The sequence below is a fragment of the Patella vulgata genome, chromosome 6 (genome assembly GCF_932274485.2).
Source record: "Patella vulgata chromosome 6, xgPatVulg1.2, whole genome shotgun sequence".
Lineage (NCBI taxonomy): Eukaryota > Metazoa > Mollusca > Gastropoda > Patellidae > Patella > Patella vulgata.
This window is the reverse complement of record NC_065884.2, coordinates 25,574,173-25,597,884: the sequence shown is the minus strand read 5'-3', so window position 1 is coordinate 25,597,884 and position 23,712 is coordinate 25,574,173. Positions and strand designations below refer to the sequence as shown.

At 34.1% G+C, this 23,712-nt stretch overlaps 1 protein-coding gene across 1 annotated transcript; it reads left to right on the top strand.

Moving 5' to 3' along the window:
* The first annotated feature begins 1,162 nt into the window (after positions 1-1,162).
* Positions 1,163-19,255, top strand: LOC126823363 (proline dehydrogenase 1, mitochondrial). The gene is made up of 14 exons (XM_050552158.2): positions 1,163-1,239; positions 1,340-1,729; positions 6,280-6,488; positions 6,698-6,735; positions 7,315-7,464; positions 7,617-7,681; positions 9,151-9,338; positions 9,735-9,816; positions 10,089-10,181; positions 11,409-11,555; positions 11,989-12,084; positions 12,664-12,848; positions 13,900-13,988; positions 15,815-19,255. Exons 2-14 carry the CDS (start codon positions 1,403-1,405, stop codon positions 16,027-16,029), a joined length of 1,884 nt encoding a protein of 627 aa, XP_050408115.1. The 5' UTR covers positions 1,163-1,239; positions 1,340-1,402; the 3' UTR covers positions 16,030-19,255.
* The last annotated feature ends 4,457 nt before the right edge of the window (positions 19,256-23,712 follow it).

The window sequence follows — 23,712 nt, the reverse complement described above, 5'->3', positions numbered from 1 at the left end:
ATTAAACTGTTGTCATGACAAAACTGCTCCGTGGCGTATTTCCGCCCTTTTTGTGGCTATATGTTTATATCAGTACTGTGTGTCTTATCTCACATCAAGATTAAACATCGCGCACATAGATGCATATCATTTGTGCTGAATAAAACAATAAGCCATTGTCATAATGACAATACAAATTTTAAGTTATGGTCAAAGCTTGCCAAGAACAGAAGTAATTTAAGAATATCTAGGCATTTCTCAGGTTAATACAAATTACTTTTCAGGGTTAGCAGTACTTAGCAATTAACTTTGACCATGAAATGTTTAATGGGGATATTGGTCTGATAGCATATATCATCGTCGTGTGACTAATTCTGTACGCGTTAGATTATATAATGTCATTAAGTCAAATGGCGTGACTTTGATTCCCCGTAGGAGTTGAGTCACTTGTCCAACCTCGTGTATTTTCTCCGGGTCCCCCGCCCCCACAGCTAGAGACCCATACGCGCGAAACTTCCTGGATTATGGCCCCTGATTGTACAAAAAAAAAAAACCCGCGAACTTAGCTTGCGGACCCTCATCTAGATGTCGCAATTTTTATCCGACTTTAAAAATCGTTTAAATAATATTAATATATTATATCATCGTTACATCCTGATGATGATTGAGTTCGAATTTCGTAAAAATCGAAACGACACTGAACGACAAAACGGTCGCTTCATATGGTGTAAAAGTGTGGGACCCTCTCTCAAACTCAAGGGGTTACAATATTTGTCTGATTTTGATGGAACTTAAAATATAAGTTTATATCCCAAAGATCTCAGTTCATTTTGATAATCACGCATTTCAGACCATATATTTACTGGATTGTGGCCCGTGATTAGACGAAAAATCGCCCTTTTTTTTAGCTTGTTCTCTATCTATCTCTTGCAAAGGGCGTACTATCTTGCATGGCAACAAACGCTGTTTTTTGTTGTTGTTGTTTTTAAGTGTTTAATTAAGCAGTAATTAAGTAGGTCTACAATAATCCTAACATGAGTACTATTAACAATACGACAAAGTGCTTTTCATAATCGGTTAAGTCCGGATTTAATCACTCTTGGTATTCATTTACATAGAACTTTGGTACGGTAACGATTTTCGTGTCCAATGAAATCACGATAAATTTACACACCCCCATTGACGTAAATCGTGTTTTCTCGAATGGAAATAAATATTAGATAAGGTCCTGGTCGCAAATATAGATCAGTTGTAGTCCTGGTACGTTATTTATTATCAGACTAACAGTGCAAATACTTGAGGTTATTTTTAGCTTGTTTTTCAACAATTTTATGAATATTATTATTTTATTTTTGTTTAGATTTTAGTTATCTCCCTTTTCACCACGCTGGATTGGTCACACAATACATCATAGTATAGGGAAATGGCGCTTACTCGAGTACATGGGATGAGAACTTACTATTATTTATCTGTAGCAAGAAAATCACTACGCTCATGTAGCTTTCAACAGAAGTTATTCAAGTCCTCAGCAGCCTCTCCAAATGTACATGTGAGTTCAAGTATCGAGGAACCAGGCAAACATGCCAGAGAATCACCGCCACCGGCTACGACTAAGAGACATCCGAACATTGATTTGTCTTTCACGAATGCCAGAGAAGCCTACAGAAGTAAACGCACGTCGGAATTAATTCGCTCCCTCGTAGTCTTCAATTTATGTTCGATAAATGCCCTTGTAGACCACCAGGCTTTGGTAAGTACACCTTTTTGTGTATTATTTTCATTTCGAGCGATTTGACATTTTATTTTGGCAATGTTCCAAAAATACCTATCTATTCCATTGATGAAAATAATAATACACAAGGTCACGAAGAACACGAGTCAAACTCAAATACATAGTATTTATAGCTACAACAGGGCAATTAATAATTTAATTTTATTTGATATTTATTTGCTATCCAAAAGTGTGTACTATTAATCAAAAATAACAACTACGAACTAGGCTAGTTGTATTACTGACCTAGCCAGTTGCGCAGATTAAAAATAGAGAAATGAATAGGCCTAATAGTAATAGTAATATGCTCCATTTTTAAGTTTATAGTGACGTGAGTCTTGAGTTATTATTTACGTTTCAGTTTAACTACAGTCGTCGTGATAGACAGAATTTATTACGAACCTTTGGCTTCACATAAAATTTTTTGATGGATTAGGCCTAAAAAAAAAACCCAGAAAATAAACAAATCGAAAGTAGATACATATATGCACCGATGATGCAATAGCATTTGACAAGTGCAGTAGGAACTGAAAGGTCTGTGAAAGAAAACCAACCGTATCTCATTGAACTTATTTAAGGAAGGGTTATTTTTCAGTTTATGTTTCATGTATATCTAATAAAGTATCTCTCTCTGAAAAAAAAAGAAGAAAGCTGAATCTTATAATTTATAAAATCTGTTGCATCTCACTAAGAAAGTAAACAAAATTAATTTTGAATGATGTTATCATATTCACTATAACCTTAGACTAATAGAAATTTTCATTCATTGGACCTACTTATGAGTAAGGTAATGGAAATCCCTTTGACTTCGTAAAAGGAAGTTTTAGTGAAATGAAATGGGGTTTAACGTCCTACTTTTCTGCTCCTAACCTGGGCTAATGAAGACGGACATACGCCATACAGTGTGCTATGAGGGAAATTTTGCCCGGACAGCGGCACTACGGCCTACTCTTATATCGAATTCCAACTGCCAAGGGATCTTTTACGTGCACGCCAATGTGTACACGGGACCTCGGTTTTTCGTCCCATCCGAACGACTAGACAGCTTTCCTTGTCAGCCCCTCCGTCCTGCATCACTGACAAGGGAGAACCACGCCGGAAAATCTGGATGAACTTTCTCGGCCAATGCAGGGATCGAACACCCGACCTCCAGGCTAGCGAGCTAGCGTCTTACCCACTTAGCCACGTGATCCTCAAGTTTTAGTGAACATGATTAGTGAACATAAATGGTCTCTTAAGTCTGCATACATGTACAATCTAATTTGAACATGCCCAAATTAATCTGTTTATCAGCCCTTAAATGTAGAATAGCTATTCTGTAATTAATGTGGGTTGTTTTGTTTGGGTTGTTTTTGTTAAAGAAATGGAAATTAAATGGAGTAATAATATAACCATTCTGTTAAATTCACAAAACATTTGATTGTTAGACATGTTTCCTTTAACTAATCATGACTTTCTAGTTTCAAACACCATATCATCTAACTTTGATGCTAATTCCATGTTTTCAAATACCATATCCAAACTTGAAGCTAATTCAATGCTTTTAAACATCAAGCTAATTCATGCTTTCAAACACCACATATTAACTTGAAGCAAATTCCATGTTTAATATCAAAAACCTTCCGCAGGATACACTTGGTTGTTTGAAATAATTTTGAAAAATTGATTTTAATAGGATTGTTATGGTGTAAGGAAGAACAAGAACCTTATGAAATTTCAAAATTTTTTGATCCATAATTTTTAGTTCTTATTTTGACTTTTAAAGCATGTAACTCAATACAGGACAAGTTGTCGATAGAAATTGACAGCATTATCCCCCAGGTCTCAGACTACATTAAAATTTATAGAATCTTGTGAATGTGATACACATAAATTTTTAAAAGTTGTTGAGATTGTTTACCTGTTTAGTTGGGTATAAGGAAGAACCCTGTCAAATTTCAAAACATTCTGATCAAGGTCAGATTTACCTTGGGGGGTGGGGGGGTCAGGACATGCCATTGAGGTGAGGTTGGGTGTTGATTTAAGAAAAGAGTCTAGGTCCAGTAAAGGAATCCAACTCAAGATGAAGAATAGTCAAACTCACAAAATATCAAAACTGTACAGATTTGGAAAATTCCAAAGATTCCAAAGAGTGTAACAAGAAAAAAGATTTCAGAGGAAAAATTATCTGTATTAATGTTTGAATGATCTCACATAGCCTATGCAATAGCCAGGAGTTAAAATGGGCGCCCCCGGTTGTGGACCCAGAGAACGACCATCATATTTTGAGATCTAAATTAGAATCTCTTGGTCAACCAATTTTGCGATGGAATTTTTTTTAAGAAAATGGTGAGATTGTTGATTTGATCATCAGTTAGAATGCGATTAAAATTACAAAAATTATAATTATTTTGTTCGTATTTTTGACTTTTAACATTTTGTGAATGTGATACTGGACAGACAATATTATTCTCTATGGTATTCTTTAAAACTTCCTAAACAGGATTTGTTGACAATGATTTAGAAGGTAGCACGGATGACATTGACAGGCCTCTGACTGTCAGTCAGTTTTATAATATAATATAATTATTACGATAAAGTATTTTGACTGCCTTTGATATGAGTAACTGGGGCATTATAATAGGCTATATATATAGTAATAGGAGCTACTGTGCATAAGTGTTCTTTATGGGGCATTGTGTTGTTATAACTTAAAAGTAATGCTTCACTAATTTATTACAAATATTGTGGTTATGTTTTAAATAAAGGTCATATTGATGCAGTATTGGTTGAACACTTTAGTTTTTGCCCCATGCAGCTATTGTACTCTGTGTATTCATCACTAAACTTTCAAACTGCAAACAGCCAAATTATAGGCATGCATCTTGAGTACATATTGTGACATCTTCTAAATTTGTAGAAAAATGATTAGCAAATTTCAATTACCGATACCTCAGAAGATGAAAACAGATATGAAATGGAACTTTTAATGCGCAAAATATCGACTTTGTGCCCGTTTGGTGCCAAATGCGCTTTGCCCAATTCATGGTGTAAACACAGCTAATTAGACTAAAGGCGTTTTTACGAGAAAACAAATCGGTTTCGATCACCTATCTCGTTTTGTACAATGGCATAGGTCTCGAGTTGGTATTCGAATCGGTTCTCGTAAACGCGATGAATTGCCTCGCAAGATGGCTGAAGACTGAAGAATTGAGGAAAAATGTTTAAAAAAATCACTTTTCTTTATTATGTTCTTGGCGACACCGCCCAAAAATAAAAACGAAAAGTTGTACCAGTTGACTGTCCCCAAATGCCCCGTATTTTTATTAGGAATGTCCATAATATTCATATTTTAACGTGAAATTCAAAAGATTTGCATAATCGATTTGGCAAATCGTCGTGGTAAATACGACAATTAGGTGAAACCGATTAGGCTAATTTTTGCCGTAAATGTGTTTGGAAAGGAAATGCAAATCGATTAGCCCTAATCGGTTTCTCGTAAAAACGCCTTAAATTTAAAGGACCAAGATTGTTTTTTGTCCTCTAATAAGAGAGTATATTTATACTTCTTAATACATGAAAATCACCCTCACCAAGAAACTAAAATGTATTTAACATATTTAAAACCACTGTATACAAATTACTGAAAAGTATGCGATTTTGAATTAATCTCCTTGGTAACCATTAAAATATTGTAAGTTAGGCAATGGTAGACTTTAGAATCTGTTTACCAGTCAGTCTACAAGCCATACAGCTAACATCTGTCATCTGGGTTATCTCAGGGTATAGGATTAAAATAAATATCTATAACAGATTCAAATTTCACCCTCAAGTTTGTCACAGATTTTGCAAAGAATCTATTCTAAACATTCCCAATGTAGACTATAGTTAAAGGAGCTAAATCGCTAACATTTGGGACCTAGAAATTGACAACAGTGGGTCGCAACGCATATAATACTGTAATATGAATGTATATAAACTGATTTACATTCAATTGTTTCCGTTTTAACTCCAATATCAAATCAGTTATGTTCGGCGAAATAACCCAGCAGTATCAAGAGAGTGCAAATTTCTAACGTCAGGTTATTCTAGTCTACATACGCCGTTTGATTTGGTGCAATGTGTCTAGCCTCGTCCCTCGAGTCTCTTGATACAACTGGGGCTGAAGCGCATTATGGTACACGATTCGTGTACCAATGGTAAAATGTTTATTTTGTCTTAAATATTGGATATCAAAAGCCCATCTTTTCCCGGTAAGATCACAACATGAATGTTGATTTAATTTGACAAATAAATCATGTTTTCAATGTTGAAGATTTTGGATGATATTGAGTTAGAGACTTAGCTACTTTAACTCACATCAATCGAAAATACTTATTTTACCAATTTGCGAAGAAATCCTCTTTATGTTTGTTTTTTGAAAGTTATGTAATAGGCTACATGTATATCATTTAGATACTATTGCAGGATTAAATATTACTTTGTAATAAAAATGATTACAATTTGATCTTACCTTTTTATCATTTTGGTATTATTTTACTCTCCTTCAGCTATTAAAATGGTCAAGGAAAATCTTGGGGAAGAATTTATTCCGGACATTCATGAAAGGGACATTTTATGGGCATTTTGTTGCAGGAGAGGATCATGAAACTATTAAACCAATGATTGGTAGAAATCGACAATTTGGTGTCAAAGCTATACTGGATTACAGTGTGGAAGAAGACATGTCTTCAGAAGATGCAAAAAAAGCAGAAATGATGTAAGTTTAAAGGGACAGTTCCCCAAATTTCACTTTTGTTGAAATTTACTAATATTAAACAGGCATTATAGGTTTATCCCCATTTTTCACACTGTCTTGTCCCCAACAGCATTTCCAGCAGGCTTCTATGACTTCACAATAGCTAAATATTTTTGTTATATTTCTTGTTATTAATATTATTGTACAGTTATGTTTTTAAATATTTGTAGGAGTTGTATATCTGAAGACCAGCCTGACGACCTCCCAGGTAATTAAATAATAACATAAGATATATCAAACACTAAGCTTTCACGTACTACATGTATACCTACTGGATTTCATGTTCTTACATAAACCGGACACATCAGGAACCCACATTGTCTTATAATGTAAGACAAGAAATTAATATGAGTAAGAAATTAATGTGTTAAATATTCGTATTAACAACAAAAAAGAGTATTGAGCACTGACCAGTTACCTTAATAATTCACTTGTGAGTTCAGAGGTTAAAGGCACAACAATAAGCGGGTGGTCAAATGGCTTAACATGTACGCTTTAGATCTGGTTGGGTGACTGAATGGCTTAATGAGTGCACTTCAGGTTTGTCGATTGAGTTCAGAGGAGTGGTTTCCATTCCTCACTTGTATGTGACAGGGTCGTCTGTCCTACCTATGTTTTCTTCAGTCTGCCCAGTTGCACCTATGTGCAAGCATATTATTTAAATAAAATTGAACCATGTGTTAATTCAAAAATGACCTAGTTTGTGTCGAGTGGATGTTAAATTCCATTTCTCAATCTCTCTCATGAACCAGTAAAATCTCTCCTTTATTTTCTTTTCTTTGTGTAGAAACTGGTGCTGGATCAAAATTTCGAGCACATGAAGAGTTTGGAGATCGTCGTGAAAAGGTGACGTCTGCCAGAACTTATTTTTATGAAGATGAAGCTAACTGTGATAAAAATTGTGATGTTTTTCTTGGTGCCATAGATGCTGTTTCAGGTAGGTAATTTGATGCTTATTGTTTCTAGCAATTTTGTACCTGTAATACTCTTGAAATAATATCAAGTTGCTTCTTAGAGTAAAAAACCATCAAGAACGATTATCCTTACATGTCTTTATTTAGCTTTATTTTTTTCATTGATCCATTTTAGATGCTACAAACAAATCTGGATTAGCTGCCATTAAACTGACTGCTTTGGGTCGACCCCAATTGTTGGTAAGTTTAAAAAAATTTTTCAGTAATTAATTTATTGTAGTCGAATGCTATCATATCAGATATTATATTATAGAGTCAAATTCAAAAGATTATGTTTTATTGAAAAAAGAAAATGCCATGTGCATGTCTACCACTGCAACTTACAGCTCAATCTGGTCTGAGTGATATTTCTGGCTTGGATTTTTAAAGCAGAAGATGTTTGTCACTAGCTTTCGCCGTTGTCTAAATAAGCAAACTGCTGGCTCACAAACTAGGAGGTCCCATTATAGAGACCTCTGTTGGTCAAAAAGGTGCCACCAGATTTTACAATCTGGTTTCCCCTTGGCTGTGGTGCAAGGAAGGGGGACCTGTAAGGAAAATCTAAATGTCCGAGGCACAGTGTATATTATTATGCCCACATTTAAGATCCAAATTAGAAATCAAAATAGTAGGACATAAAACACCATTTGATTTTCATTTCATTTGTTACTAGGTGCTATCTACACCAAGAAACGGGCAAAGATATGTTTTAAACTCTTTTCCAATCACATATAGTATCAGGTAATATGAAAAGCAAAATTTCATATTTGAAATTATTAAAATGGATTCATATGTCTGTCCGATACACATTTTGGACCACAATAACTCTGCTTCTAATTGAAGAGAAATGTTCAAACTTGGTGTAGATTAGGGTTTTTTCCCAGGTGCGTCATTTTACAATACTAACAAGCAGATCTATAATCAGGAGTGCTTGGTTTGTAAAAATGCTATAAGAAGTTTTGGCCCTGAACTAATACAGAATCATCGTTTATCTTCCTGATACACTTCATTGTGGTAGTTGGTTCAAACTTTTTTTGTGCACTATCCATGCAGTCTTTGTTTGTTCTTGAGGCTTAACGTCTTATTCAAAGAATGGTGATATCGCTGACAATTGTTTACTAGAAAACTTACAAGATGAGCCAGTAGTAAATGAGAGGCTAGTCTAGCATATTGGAGATAAAAGAGGAGCAATCATGCTTACTGAGATACAGGGTCCAGTGGTGCTCATAGGAATCATTTATAAATCATTACAAAGGCATTGCTCCTGGGTACAAATAGGTTAAATAAAGCCTAATCAGGACCACTGGGGTGATGGCATACAGGTGCACCCTAGCTCCGATCTGTAGAGGGCTGATTCATATTAAGGTTATACCGACTGGCAGTAGGGGCCCTGTCTATCTTCATAGCTTGATTCACATATCAATTTGCAGTTCTTTTCTCTAGCCAGTTAGAATTGCGCATTCACAATCATGTGACATACCTCGTCCAGCAGACGACAATGAGGATACAAAGTTTCAGCGAATCAAATTTCGGGAATTCTGGATGGATATTTTCTGCAGAGGCTTAGCATAGATGAACAGTTTGGAACATGTTAACTCAGCTTCTAATTGAGTGAGGGTAGTGATACTATGTGGGATATCAGCCTCACTGTTGGCTTGTTTAAATTTCAGCTTCAGCTATCAGAAGTTCTATGTTCAATTCGTAATTTCTTTGAGTTATATGGATCAAAAGAAGGAGATGCCATTTTACAAAAGTTTCGTGAAGAAGATTTAACTAAAACTCTTAATTCTATGGGTATTTCCCGACAACAAGCTGAATGGCAGAAATGGTTCCGTGTATTAGACACATCTTGTGACGGGTAAGAATTTAAATTATTTATTTTGTTTGTAGTTCTACTAAAATCAACATTTTGGGGAAAATATTGGAAAGTGTAAGGCTGGAGATTGGCTACTTGAATTATTTTGACATTCAATAAAAAAACCTCCAGTTATTGTGTAAGATTTAAGGTCGGTTCCCTTTAAAACATTTTTGGATTCAGCGGATTTTGACAGATTATTTGTGCCTTTAATAATAATCTCACCTATCATGTTAACGGGACAAACAAAAATATAACCATATTAAATACATCTAAATATGATAATTGTTCATTTAATCTTTAAATCAGCATAAACAATCTCTATTTTTATCTTCCAGTTTTTCAATTTTGGTTGTTATCTTATAAATATTTAAAAAATGCTGATCATATCTGTTTTAGGGAAGTAGATTTATTAGACTGGGATAATTTATTGGAAATCAACATGAGTTTATCAAAATTATTTGTTGTTCCTAATCTGAAAGTAAGTTTTCCATACTTATAATATACAGTTACTCATGTAGCACTCTTCAAATTCAAGGTCAGTTTCCACCAGATGCAACACATGCAATGTCAATTTCAATACTTGAAAACGAAACCATAGTTTTACCATCAAGGTGAATAACAGTTTGGTCAATCTGTTCTATTGATTCTTGGCCAACCAAAATATCCAAATTGTAAATCTTTAACAATACTCAGAATTGCTATGCCTTGCAAGATTACCAGGGAATCATTATTCATATTGATTATTTATAGACTTGTAAAATAGAACCGTTAACAACAGCTTTAAGTTCAACAGAAGAGGACCAGATGAAGAATATGTTAGGAAGAATTAACAAAATTGCTAGTGTAAGTATACTTATCTTCTTGTTGAGGCTTCTTTCTTGTTCGTGCAGGAGCCGGGTTGGTTCAGTGAGTAAGACACTGACTTACTAACCCGGACGTCTCAGGTTTGCTACCTGAGTCGGGATTTTCCGGTGCTGTTTCCCTTTGTCAGTGGTGAAGGACGGAGGGTCTGACAAAGAAAGTGTCTAGTCGTTTGGATGGGATGTAAAACTGAGATCCTGTGTGCACATTGACTTGCACGTAACAGAACCCTTGACAGTTGGAATTCAAAATAGAGAGTAGACCGAAGCAAAATATCCTTCCCTCATAGCAGACTGAATGGTATAATCATGTCTTTATTAGCCCAGTCGGTGCAGAAAAGTAGGATGTTAAACCCCATTTCATTTCTTGTTTGTACCTTAGATATATATGAAATAACAACCAGGCCTAAATATTTTACAGTAATGTCTGAACCCAATTCTGACAATATCCTACCATGTAAATCCAGATGAATATCTCCTTACCATGTAAATATAGGTTCAAAATATTGAACTTGACACTAAGCATCAATATACATATAACCTGGATAATCAAGGTACATCAATAGTTACCTCAATTAAACACTGGCCCTGTCACTTGTCAACAAATTGTTATTTGTGAATGGGCTTTGATAGGATGAAAAATGATATACTACACGAGTAGGCCTACCGGTTTTGACAGTTGAGGAACGAACATTATCTATTGGCTTCTGTTTCCTTGGTAAATTGGACATGGTTCCCCCGTGTCAGTGTGCAGGACGGAAGGCCTGACAAGGACAGCTGTCTAGTCATTTGGATGGGACGGAAAACCAAGGTCCTCTGCACACATTGGCGTGCACGTAAAAGATCCCTTGACAGTTCAGTTGGAATTAGATATAAAAGTAGACTGTAGTGCTGCTGTCCAGGAAAACTTTCCTTCATAGCACACAGTATGGTGTATGCCCGTCTTCATTAGCCCATTTTGGAGCAGATCAGTAGGACGTTACATGTTAAACTCCATTTCATTTCATTTCCTTGTTAAATTGTATGGTTTAACACAATTGTGATCTAACAATATTCCTTTAAGCAATTCTATCTGCTTCTTATAGAGCAATTCTATCTATCTGCTTCTTATAGAGCAATTCTATCTACTTCTTATAGAGTTGGTCATCTGCAGATTAAATTAATGTCTATTTCTAATATCTCATTTTTTTAAATATTATTTGTCCATTAGTATGCTAAGACGAAAGGATGTCGAATTATGATTGATGCTGAACAGACATATTTTCAACCTGCTATTTGTCGTTTGACAATGGAAATGATGAGAAAGTTTAATCGTGAAAGTGCTGTTGTATTTAATACATATCAGTGTTATCTCAAGGTAAAAATTCATTTTTTGATGGCACAATATACCAGACTTACGGTAATAAAGGCAAATATTGATTTTAAGAAGAAACACAATAAAAAGTTGTTTAACTAAACAGCATACTGGTCCAAATATCATTACAATTGATCATTCCTCTAATTTTACTCTGCCATTTTCATTAGAATTGTATGTTAATACCTGAAGGATAATTGATTGCTGTCCATGAACATCTAATCAATTTCCAGTGGCTTGAAACAAAATTTTGTTAGCTTTAGGATAATACATCTAAAATGAAGAAGTTCAATATTGCAGCCATTCAACTACTTACCGGTAATAGCTGTTGGCAGATACAAGAGAAAAATTAGATAAGCACAAGAGAAAACGAATGGGATGAGCAGTTGAGCACAATGAAAAACATTTATTTTTTAATATTTTCCATTTATTACAGCAAGCATTTAAGAATATAGCATTGGATATGGCGGTTGCTAAACGAGAGGATTTTTATTTTGGTGCTAAACTTGTACGTGGTGCTTATATGGAACAGGTAAATACATCTTTGTGTGTTTAAAACTATATTTATATATTTTTAATGTGAATTTTGGTCAAATTGCGTCTAACAAACATCTTATTTATAGCGAATTTATTATTGCATGTATTTTAAAATGATATAAGCGTTAGTAACTTCAATGTAATTTGTGCCCAGGTTTGAAAATATCATTTTTTTTAAGAACAAATCTTTTTTCCTCGAAACGTTGAAATGAAACAATCAACCTCCAATAGGTCACAAAATCCTACTTTAATACAATTTTACACACAATAAAAAAGATAATATAATCAAATAATATTTTTGTATAATGCTAGGTTCCCAGTGTCTTGCGATGTGTTATGATAGGATTTTCCCTCTTAGTCCACTACCCGATATCTGCAGATACATTTTGATATGGTCAACACAATTGCTACGACTGACCTCAGTATATGATAAGACCTGATTCGATCACCACGGTTACTCTACGATTTCAATCATAGCGCGAATCTTGATAGTTGGAACGTAGCATAACTCAGCCAATGGATCCCCAAAAAGTAGGGTTAAGCATGATAAATTATTTTTTACCTTATGTATCAGGAACGTGAAAGAGCAGCTGCTTTAAAATATGAAGATCCTATAAATGTTAGTTACGAGGCTACAACTGCCATGTATCATGATATACTAGAGGAAGTGATGAAACAAATCAATAAACGAGAACGAGGGAAGATTTCGCTCATGGTGGCAACTCATAATGAAGATACAGTACGCTATACTGTTGAATTGTAAGTTACACAATGTTATTTTAATACATTTATAATGAAGTTTAATTGCATTTACAGTTTTAGTTATATTTCAATTTAGGTTTGATTAAAGTCGGTAATGTTTAAGTCATCCACCAAATCACACTAGTATTTCAAGTTAATCCTCCTATTCTTGTAGTAGTAGGCTGGTAACATATTTTTAAGTTCCAGTGAATGTGTTATATATTATAATTTATTACAAGCATTACAACTGTCATCGATTAGTTGTCTGCGACAAGATCATTGTGGAAGCAGGTTTTAAACTACAGCAAGCCCTAGCATGTTATCCATTGAACAGCAGACCTTGCCATAAACTCCAGCAAGCGTGAGCAAGCATGTTATCCATTGAATAGCAAGTGACCTTGCCTTAAGAAAATATGAGAAAAGATACTGGCAGAGTCATTGTAGAAACATAACCCAGTTGAAAATTTTGTAATTATCTTCCCTATAAACAGGGGCACATTATGGTCAAATTGTCCATGACATCACCTTGATCTGACAAACAGATGAACTACATGCAATAATTTTTTTTTTGTTAAATTACACATTAAAGATGTGTTCCTTCAATAAATGAAATTATAGATCACGTTACTTTAAACAAGTTAACAACTAGAGAGCCTAGTAGTCTCATAAGTATAATACACAATTGGAGCCGTTAAAATTTATAGATGCATAAATTGTCTTGTAGTTTGGATATGTTTTCCAATCAATGGTACATATAGAGTATCTCCTACGAGTCTTTTTTGATATCAAAAAATATCAACACAAGTCGATTAAGTAAAAAAAAAAAGGAGGCTCTTTTTAATAAGAAATAAGTTATTTTTAATAAAAAATGAACAGTTCTTTGAAAGTAAAAAAAGTAGTTCCTTTTTGATTGACCAATCAAATTCATGTAAAGCGATATCTTAGTAGGTTATGAAATTTATCACACAAGCGATATCTACTGTAGAATGTATGATTGGGTGATAAAGTAACATACCGGTATTTAGGATACATGTAATTATAAACATGGTTAATGGTTATTTTCTTATAGGATGAAAAAATATGGAATAAGTCCAGAAGATCGATTAATATGTTTTGGTCAGTTACTTGGTATGTGTGATCAAATTAGCTTTCCTTTAGGTGAGTAGAATGTTATGATTTGAATGTCCTCATCCAATTTGTTCCTTTATGGTTACTTGTAAGGCAACAATACATGTCACAATTTTTATTTTTGATTTTAAAACCTGTTCAAATGTATCACTGTTACATGCTTATGATTGTTGAGATCAAATTTTGGATCTTAACTTTCTGGATTGTGACCCCTGGTTGTATGAAAAATTTGCGTTTTTAGCTTATGGACCCTCTAGAGGTGTAAATTTGTATGTGATTTTAAAAAATGTTCATATAGATCACCAATGTACTATAATTACGGTTTAGTTTGAATTTCATGAAAATCCTGCCAAAATGGCTGCTCCCTATATGCAAATAGTGTAAAAGGATGTAATACCAAGGCTGTAGACCTTCCAGAGGTCACAATTTTTATCAGTTTTTGATGAAATTTTAAATATATGTACATATCCCAAAGTTAACGGTTCCTTTCGATTTTAGTACATATTGGATCAGAACTTCCTGGATTATGGTCTCTGATTGTACAGCTTACTTTCTATCCATCTATTACAAAAAGTGGGCGTATCTTACATGGCAACTGCTTGTTTTATATTTGCTGATAACTAATTATGGGTAGTCTGTTAAAACCTTATTATGTGAAAACCATAGTGAATTATATCGTTTAAACTAACTTTAACTTGCATACCGAGAAATTCCAGTAGTTCACTGTTATTTTTTGTAACAATAATTGAATATCAGCACTGGACATTGTACAACTTTGTAAATGTCTACTTTTATCTTGCCATTCCTTCTGCTATAACCATATTCTAGGGGGCACTATCACTAGAAGAAATGTTAGTCTGCCTGACATTAATGTGTATTAAAATTTATGTGACCTATCATATTCTTTAACATATAAGTAAGACACCATTTTCCAAGTAATGTTATCAGCGACACTACACTGATTAGCCTACAATCCAAATTAATATCATCATTTATCGTTTTGAAGCGGAGACCCAGTTCACATTCACCCCTTGCGATACCGTTCTTTCCCAGTCTGGAGTTCATCTCCAATTCCTCTCTTGGCTAATATTCGTCTCCATAGTTCATACTCCTCGCAGTGTTTCGTTCGATTAGAGCTAATCCCACTAAATACTGCTTTAATGAAAGCAAATTTCTGTTCCAAATTATGATTGGTTAATAGTCCGATTAACAACCAACAGCTAAATGCGTAACAATATCGTTACATTTTAAACAAAGCTCCAAATTGGACCAAATATGTTTACTTAACGTTCTGTCATGACTCACGATTTTATTATGCCCAATTAACAAGTCCATAGCAGAATATTGCAGAAAAACTAATGGTGTGACAAACCAGGCTATCAACACGAATACAATGTAAACAATACTGTATGGAGACAAAGAATACTTTCACCGTTTTTAATACCTTAAATCACTGTCCAAAGTTTTAGGGAAGACCCCAGATTAAACGAAGGGCTGTCATGTTGTTGTACTTGGGATAGATTTGATTGAATGGGAAGAATACACACACTCCCTCAAAAGCTCAAGTATCAGAAGCCAATCCAGCAATGGGCAGAGAGGGATTTTTTTGGATCATTGCTTCAGGAATATGCCATAGTTATGAAATTCCTCCCTTGAGAACCAAGTGCCTTGCATGTGAGAATTAGTTTTAAATGGTGTTTTACATTTGGTGATTCACTTATGGAGTAAACGCACATATTTTATCTTACAGAAAATGTATATCGAAACTTACCTGACTGGTCACAAGTAAGACACATGTTTCTGGTTTAATAGTTGTCACTGATTGAAGTCTAAGTAACTATATATTTTAATTACAGGGCAAGCAGGTTATTCTGTATATAAATATGTACCATACGGTCCTGTAGAAGAGGTGTTACCATACCTGTCTAGAAGAGCCATGGAAAATCGTGGAGTGATGAAGAAAGTCAAGAAAGAAAAACATCTTCTTTGGACTGAAATTAAACGAAGAATAAAATCTGGAGAAATAAGATATAAACCTGATAATAACTTACCTTCTTCTGTAATGTTATAGGTAGATAATATATACAAATACTTGCGGGAAGCACTCCTACTAAAATAATTAACAACTAATTCCTCAAGATAGACATGGATATGTGATTTCTTGAAAAAAAACCTAACTAGATAACATTTGAAGGCAACAGAAGTGACTCAAATTTTAGCTAGGAAAGACTCTGGGAAGAACCTCTTCAGTTAACCTTTTTACTGCCCAAAAAGATTGATTACCCTATATGTGTTTAATGTTTTATAATGCAAGATTATAAGTTGACTTATCCAAATATAAAAGAGAAATTTATTTGTTAATACTCTAACCTTCAAAAATATTTACATTTATTTGTCCATAATTCTCAACATATATTATAATACAGGTTTAGAAATTGTCTCAAATAGAAAAAAAACTAAATGTTTAATGTTCACGTCTATAGTTATAGTTATTGTTAACATTAAGTTGTTGCTTGTCCGCTATATTTAATACAAGTTGTAAAGTTTAGTGTTAACATTGTTATTGTTAACATTTAAGTTGTTGCTTGTCTGCTATATTTAATACAAGTTGTAAAGTTTAGTGAGATCCTCGCCAACTTAAAATATTTAGAATCAAATTTTTTGGACCAGTAACTAGGCCCAAAGTGCTGCTCATCTTGTTGTCAATATTCTTCTTGGGGTGGCGCTCTATGAAAAAAAAACACAAGAAGCCGCTGATTCAAGTACGATCAACATGAAACTTGGCAAGTTTGTTCCTTGGACCAATGCACATCAATTGCCCGTTGGTTCCTGATTAAATGAGATTATACATTGTATTATTTTTTGTTTTTGTTTTTTTTTTAATACATTTATCACTTGTATAACTTGTTTGAGAAGTTTAATGTGCCATATAGAATTTCAATTTTCATATACATGTACCATACTTTGCTGGCTTGGAAAGGAAAATGGCATCATTATTTTCCCCCGGTTACATTTCATTGTAGAATCTCATTTTATGTGATATTTTTTGTTTTATTTGTATACAACAGTAAAGAGTGGGTTTTTATTGACATTCTTACTATATTGGTGGATTTTGGAAATCGTTAATATATTGGTTGTGGATGGTTGTGTTGCCTGGCAACCCACATAGTTATTATATATTACGAAAAGAGATTATTTCTATTTTATAGTTATATTAATTTGTTTTGCATTAATACTATTATTTTATTTTTGTAATTAAACTATTGTTATTATCAATCTGATTAAAACACAGGTCATATTTTGTTCCGTTTTTTTTTTTTTTTTTTTTGTTCAAAATTCTTTTTACTTGTCTTTACTACACTACGACTGGATAACCAGTGTTCTGGTTGATGTGAGGGATTAGCCAATGAAATGATCTGTTGTGGCGAGCTCTTGGCGTACGGTGCACGGAACCTTGGGTATCCCACTAAAAACATCAACGCTTATTGGTTAATCAAATATCTGATGTCATAGGGTCAAAAGTCACTCATATGACCCCTAACGCCACCTCTCACTTCAACCAGTCAGATCTTCTTGTAATGGGGGCCATCAAAAGTATATAAAAAAAAATGAAACGAAATATTGATCTATCTGTATTTTAATCAGATTGTGTTTTGTACAATAGCTAAAAGAGAACATTGCGCTTGGTTGAAGTTATTTTTACGTTGGTTTTATTTTTAGGATCTAGTTGTATGTATACTATTAATTTGTACAAACTTTATGTTAAATAAAATAAAACATCAGAAACTTTATTGAGCATTATTCCATTTATATAGATATTGAGCTATCTGTAAGTAAGGCATACACAATTTTGATTTTCTGCAGAACTTCTGAAGTGAGAGAAGGTACAATCAACACAAACTAGGTTATTTCAGGACTAATATTTGGGATCATTTTATTTCAATAATTCGCTTAGGCACTCTCTTTAATCCTTCTGACTACCCAGTTCAAAACCACCAGTCGAGCAAGCAAATTTTATATTTAGGCATTATAGGAGGTAGGCATTTTGATTTCTTTTAATGAAGAATTTTCCTATCTATTCAGATATATTCATTTTGGACAGGTTCTGACTAATAGAAAGGGGAATGGGGAAACACTGGTTTTAAGAGAAATATGCATTTGAGTATTATTAGTATTTTAATGAGGTAGTAACAGTGTTGTGCTGATTGTGTCTTACATGTAGTTGCAGTTGGCAAAATAATAATACATTATTTTATATTGATTATTTAAAATTTACTAAGTTGTAAGCATTAATATTCTTAGAGGAAAATCTGTAAACCGCTAATGGACAGTTAGGTCCTATGCCTTGTTTCTCTTATCAATTAATCTCAATCTAAAAAAAAAAAATACCATCATTTCTTGGTATTTGTTAATTCCAATTATTTTAGGATAAAAATTCCAAGTCAAAGAGACGATGAAACCCCCACACTCGAAAAAGTAGGAGGGCGGAAGATTCCCCTGTAACAATTCCTGTCCGGTTTGGATCTCAGTGAAGAATAGATTAGTAAAGATAATCCCCCAGGAACAAACTAGATCAACACTGTGTGATTTTAAATCAGTATAATCTTCACCAAAACGCGTTTCGGGCTAATAGCCCTTCATCAGTTGGCAATTTGAACAATATTAAAAAATAATCCCAGATTAGTGGTATATATACAAAACGCGTTTTGGTGAAGATTATACTGATTTAAAATCACACAGTGTTGATCTAGTTTGTTCCTGGGGGATTATCTTTACTAATCTATTTTAGGATAAATTAGTTGTTTGCCTTGAAATCTATGAGCAGAGAGAATATCAATTTTAGTGCAATCATAGATAAATATTACAAATATATATTTACTGCTACAAGCTTGTTCACAATCATATCTAGGACAAGATAATATTTTTTATTGGCATAACTGATTGCCTTAAATCTAGAAAATATGCATTTTAGTACAAATATAGATATACATTACAAGTTTTATGCATAACTGCAGCTCATTTTACATATCACCAAAATACAGATCTTATAGTGCTCTATTTACCGGTTAAATGTTATTACAAAATTTTATTTTTATGATGGCTTTCAGTTTAAATGTGGATCTTCTGAAAACCAAAGTGATTCTCATACTCTATGTACTATAGTGATATAATTTTGTTTCAGGTTGTTTGTTTTAATAGCAATTAGAAATATATTTTACAGTAATTATTATATAGATATTATTTACATTATACTGTACATGTTATGTATATAGGCACTCAATAAACTTAATACGCTGCACTGTCTTATATTATTATTAGCCTAAAATAAAATTAATTATGTCTTGAACTCTCTTCCCATAGTAGGTTAATTCTACAAATGTTTTGAGGTAGAACTTATTACCAGAAGCTATTTTGACTGTATAGTCAACTCTGTGTTTGAATTTATAACATTAATATCCTACCTCCTGTAAAATGGCCCAAATAATCGATTGGAAATTTGTCTATACATGAATGCAAATTATAATATACCAGGAGCATCTTACTATAAATATTTTTGAATTAGTGGGATCTAAATTCTCTGAGAAGAAATCAGTTGCGAAACCCAACATTTATTTTACTTGGAGTGTATACTATACTTTTATGAACAAAAATGTCTTTAGTCAGGAATAATAATTCAAGAAAAATCAAAAATAACCTTTACTACACATTTAATCACAAATGTATCGAAAAACGATTAACAATTTAACTGTAGCCTAGAGTGTGCGTATATAAATATCTACTGTCTGTTCCTCGCCAAGTATATATTATGTTTTTAATTTAAATGGCCAAAACTTGGTGACGTATACCTGAAATTGTCACCCCTGTTGTTCTCTTTGTCGAGCTTTAACACCTAGCAGTTTGATAAAATCCACTATTCTCTTGTAAATTTGGAGGGGTTGGATGGCCGAATGGTTAGCGTGTGTGCGTTGTATCATAAGGTCTGTCATTGAGTCAACTGGCGTGGCAGGCGTGGTTTCGATTCCTCGGTTGTATGTGACAAGGAGTAGGGTCAGTTTTCCTTCCACTGCTAAAGACCCCTACGCGCAAGCGAATTATTGAAATATAACTAAACCATGTGTTGGTCCCCAAATGACCTGATTTGTGTTGAGTGGACCTTAAGCCCCATCATAATGATTCAACAGCTTAGTGATATCCATCCAAAAACCTGGGGACAGACATCAAGATCATCAAATTTGAGTCAATGGCTATGGACTTGCGGTCATTTGGAGGTGTTGGCGGCCATTTTTGACATAATAGGCCAACATCTTAATGTGTTCTTTGCCCCCAAATACCTAGGGAAAGACACCAAAATCATCAAATTTGAGTTGATAGTTACATAGTTCTGATCATTAAGACGTTTCGGTGGCCATCTTAAAAACAAAAAAACAAAAAAACACTTTTCCGTGGGCCCTCTTAGGTAAACGTTTAGTATGTTATACAGTACATTAAACCCTACCGGAATCAGTCGAGAAACCTTTTGTAGCAATTTTGGAGGGGGGGGGGGGTATTTTCCATATATCGACCTGGCTAAAAAGGGTAGACAAGCATCTCCAAATCGGGTAGGCCTACATTCGTTTAGAAACATTTAGTGAAGGAAAATTCGCACGCTTGTTTTGCAGCATTAATACGTGTTAGGGTTTCACACTTTATTAGTTTTCTAAACAACATGGGTTCTCGTCAGCTGTAAATAAATATTAAAAATATATTTATCTAAATTTTCTCCATTTGGCGATACAGTTTGTAGCATATAAACTAAATAATACTTATCCGAATCAACGACATACTATACACAATGGCACTAGCTATAATAATTATTGATTATATTATTTTATCTCAGTTTTGTTGATATATATCTGGATAGCCCTCGTAAATAAACAGAGCAAGGTGGGGACCGATTGTCATACTCCGTTAATCCGCATATGTTATTTAACTTTTTCATTTTTTTAATATTTGTATTCTAAACATTTATATAGGGGAAGGCCTACACGTAGAGTTGATATATAAGATCAACCGAAAATCTATGAATCATTTTGAATCTTTGCCATTTCCGAGAAATAGGCAATTTTGTGGGAGTCACTTTTCAAAAGAATAAAATATTGTTCTATTTTCATGACATTTGCACCATTTGATGCCTACTGTGACTGTTCATTATTGTAACCTTCTGGTCATTTTGGCAAAACTTGTATTTTTAACCATTATTAAACCCAGTTTTATTTAAAATGTACCCGTTTCTTTGTATTTAAATTTTAAATCTTTAATTCCACTCATCCAAAAGTACAACTCAATGCAAACGCATAGATATCAAAAGATAGTTTATAACTTGATGCAGTTGTTCAAAAGTACCCTTTTACGTTCTTTTGCCCAACACATCTATAGTAATTTTGAAAAAAAAAACCAACCTTAAAGCAACACAGTAGGTTTTTTTTCTAAAGAGAGTTATTCGATACCCTTTAATATAGGCCTACTGTTAACTAATTTCCTTTAAGTAATATTGTGTAGATATATGATCAAGCACGTCATGATATCACAAAATATTTTTTTACTTCAACCATTGCTAAGTAATGGCCGACTTCGCATTGGTCACTTTATAAGGGTTCCACGCGTTAACATGCTTTCATAAATGGCCATTTCGCGTAAAAGTGACGCCGGCCTTCACGTAAAAGGGGCGCGATCGCTCTCGCTCGACTGGACGCTCCTGGATGTCAGTCGAGGTGCACTTTTTATAGCTCGCCTTAATGTCTAAATTGGCTACGCTCAAAGGAAATAATCAGGAAAAAATATACCGGTAACGAAAAATACTGTCAATATTGACAATCAACTGGCTTGTCGGCTACAATAACAGTCATACCTTAGTGATAATCGGCCATCTGGTTCATAATCCGAGTAATTAGCACATTTAATTAGCTTGCTGGTTATTCCTAACTTGTCCAGTAATTTTCCTTTGTAATATGAAATGAAATGAAATGGTGCTCCTAACCTGGGCTAATGGAGACGGGCATACGGACAGCGGCACTACGGCCTTCTCTTATATCGAATTCCAACTGCCAAGGGATCTTTTACGTGCACGCCAATGTGTACGACTAGACAGCTTTCCTTGTCAGCCCCTCCGTCCTGCATCACTGACAAGGGAGAACCACGCCGGAAAATCTGGATGAACTTTCTCGGCCAATGCAGGGATCGAACACCCGACCTCCAGGCTAGCGAGCTAGCGTCTTACCCACTTAGCCACGTGATCCCCTCCTTTGTAATAATAAGCCACGTGGCGAATGAAGCTATCTCGCTCGGCATGGATTGTGAATCTCGGGATTCGCACCCTGTTTCGACGCTCGATCTGTACGAATTCCAGGTAGATATTAAAATTATAATTGGATAATAATGTACATTTTATGGTTTCACTGACCTGTTGTTAGTTAAATTTAAATAGTCATTGAATAATTCCCGATAGAACACCGGACATCCCGAGAAACAGACATTAATAATATATTTTTCCGTCAGAAATAATGCTTTACCGATTCCCGATAACACGTGACATGCATCGGTTGGAATTAGGTCAATAAATCAGCATTGCCAGATTTAGTTTTAAATAGCGTTTTTATTCATTTTTATTTTATACACATGCTGACAGGGAGTTTTTTTTTTTAAAAAAACATTGTCCTTATTATTTAAGGCTATGGCATAGTCATGTGGAATTTTATTTTATATAAAGCAATTTCAATTATGGTTGTCACGTGATCATTGTGCCGCTTGTCTATCATCAACGAATGAATAAAAACTTTGTAAGTTACGTGATAGACGAAAACAATAATTTGTGTTTAAATATGAAGAAATGCCATAGTGTGGTATCAGCTTATTTTGGCTACCGCATTTCTGATAGGCTACTGGCCGTAGTTGAAAAATCTGTCTGACACCCGCCATGACTGCATCGCATTTATAGCTTTCTATAATATTCTGAGCTTTTCTAAACCCTTTATTGCAAAATAAATGCCGATATTTTAATATCCCTCACAGTTTATTGGATCAGGGATGTTCATAATTAGCTTTCATTAATTTTTATTTTTGTCAGCGCATCTTTAAATATAAGTTCAGCTTATTGTTCACTTGATTGATTACGGGCACGTTCTTTGTGATTGTACCGACTACCATATTTAATATAAATAATATTTATTTTTTTTTTATAAATTCGGTGGAGATTCCTCGCGCATTTTGCCACCCTCGCCACATGTTTGAATATATAGCGTTTATTATCGTTTTTAAATCTCGCGGGTGTTCTAATCCATTTACATTCTGGTCATCCGAAGATCTAGAGAGTTTATTATAGACTTGTCATGTTAGTTATTCTAACTAATAGTTTATATAACATTTGAAGCCAAGATAAAAACCTGCAATAGTCAGATAATAAGTGTATTCTTCTTTCTTTCTTTTTTTCTCCGTACAAACTGATGCCCACTACTAATTCTAGATTAAATTTCGCAGGTGTTCTAATCCATTTATATCCTGGCCATCCGATGTTCTAGAGAGCTTATTATAGGCTTGTCATGTTAATAGTCATTCTATTTCTAAATAATAGTTTATATAACATTTGAAGCCAAAATAAAGACCTGCAATAGTCAGATAATAAGTGTATTCTACTTTCGTTTTTTTCCCGTAAACTTGCCGCTCACTACTATTTCGAGATTAAAAAAGAGACTGAGCTCTAGAACAATCACACGAAATA

Coding starts and splice junctions, on each gene's coding strand:
- LOC126823363 (XM_050552158.2), top strand. CDS start 1,403: ATGGCGCTTACTCGAGTACATGGGATGAGAACTTACTATTATTTATCT. Junction 1,730..6,279: donor TTGTAGACCACCAGGCTTTG/GTAAGTACACCT, acceptor ACTCTCCTTCAG/CTATTAAAATGGTCAAGGAA. Junction 6,489..6,697: donor GCAAAAAAAGCAGAAATGAT/GTAAGTTTAAAG, acceptor AAATATTTGTAG/GAGTTGTATATCTGAAGACC.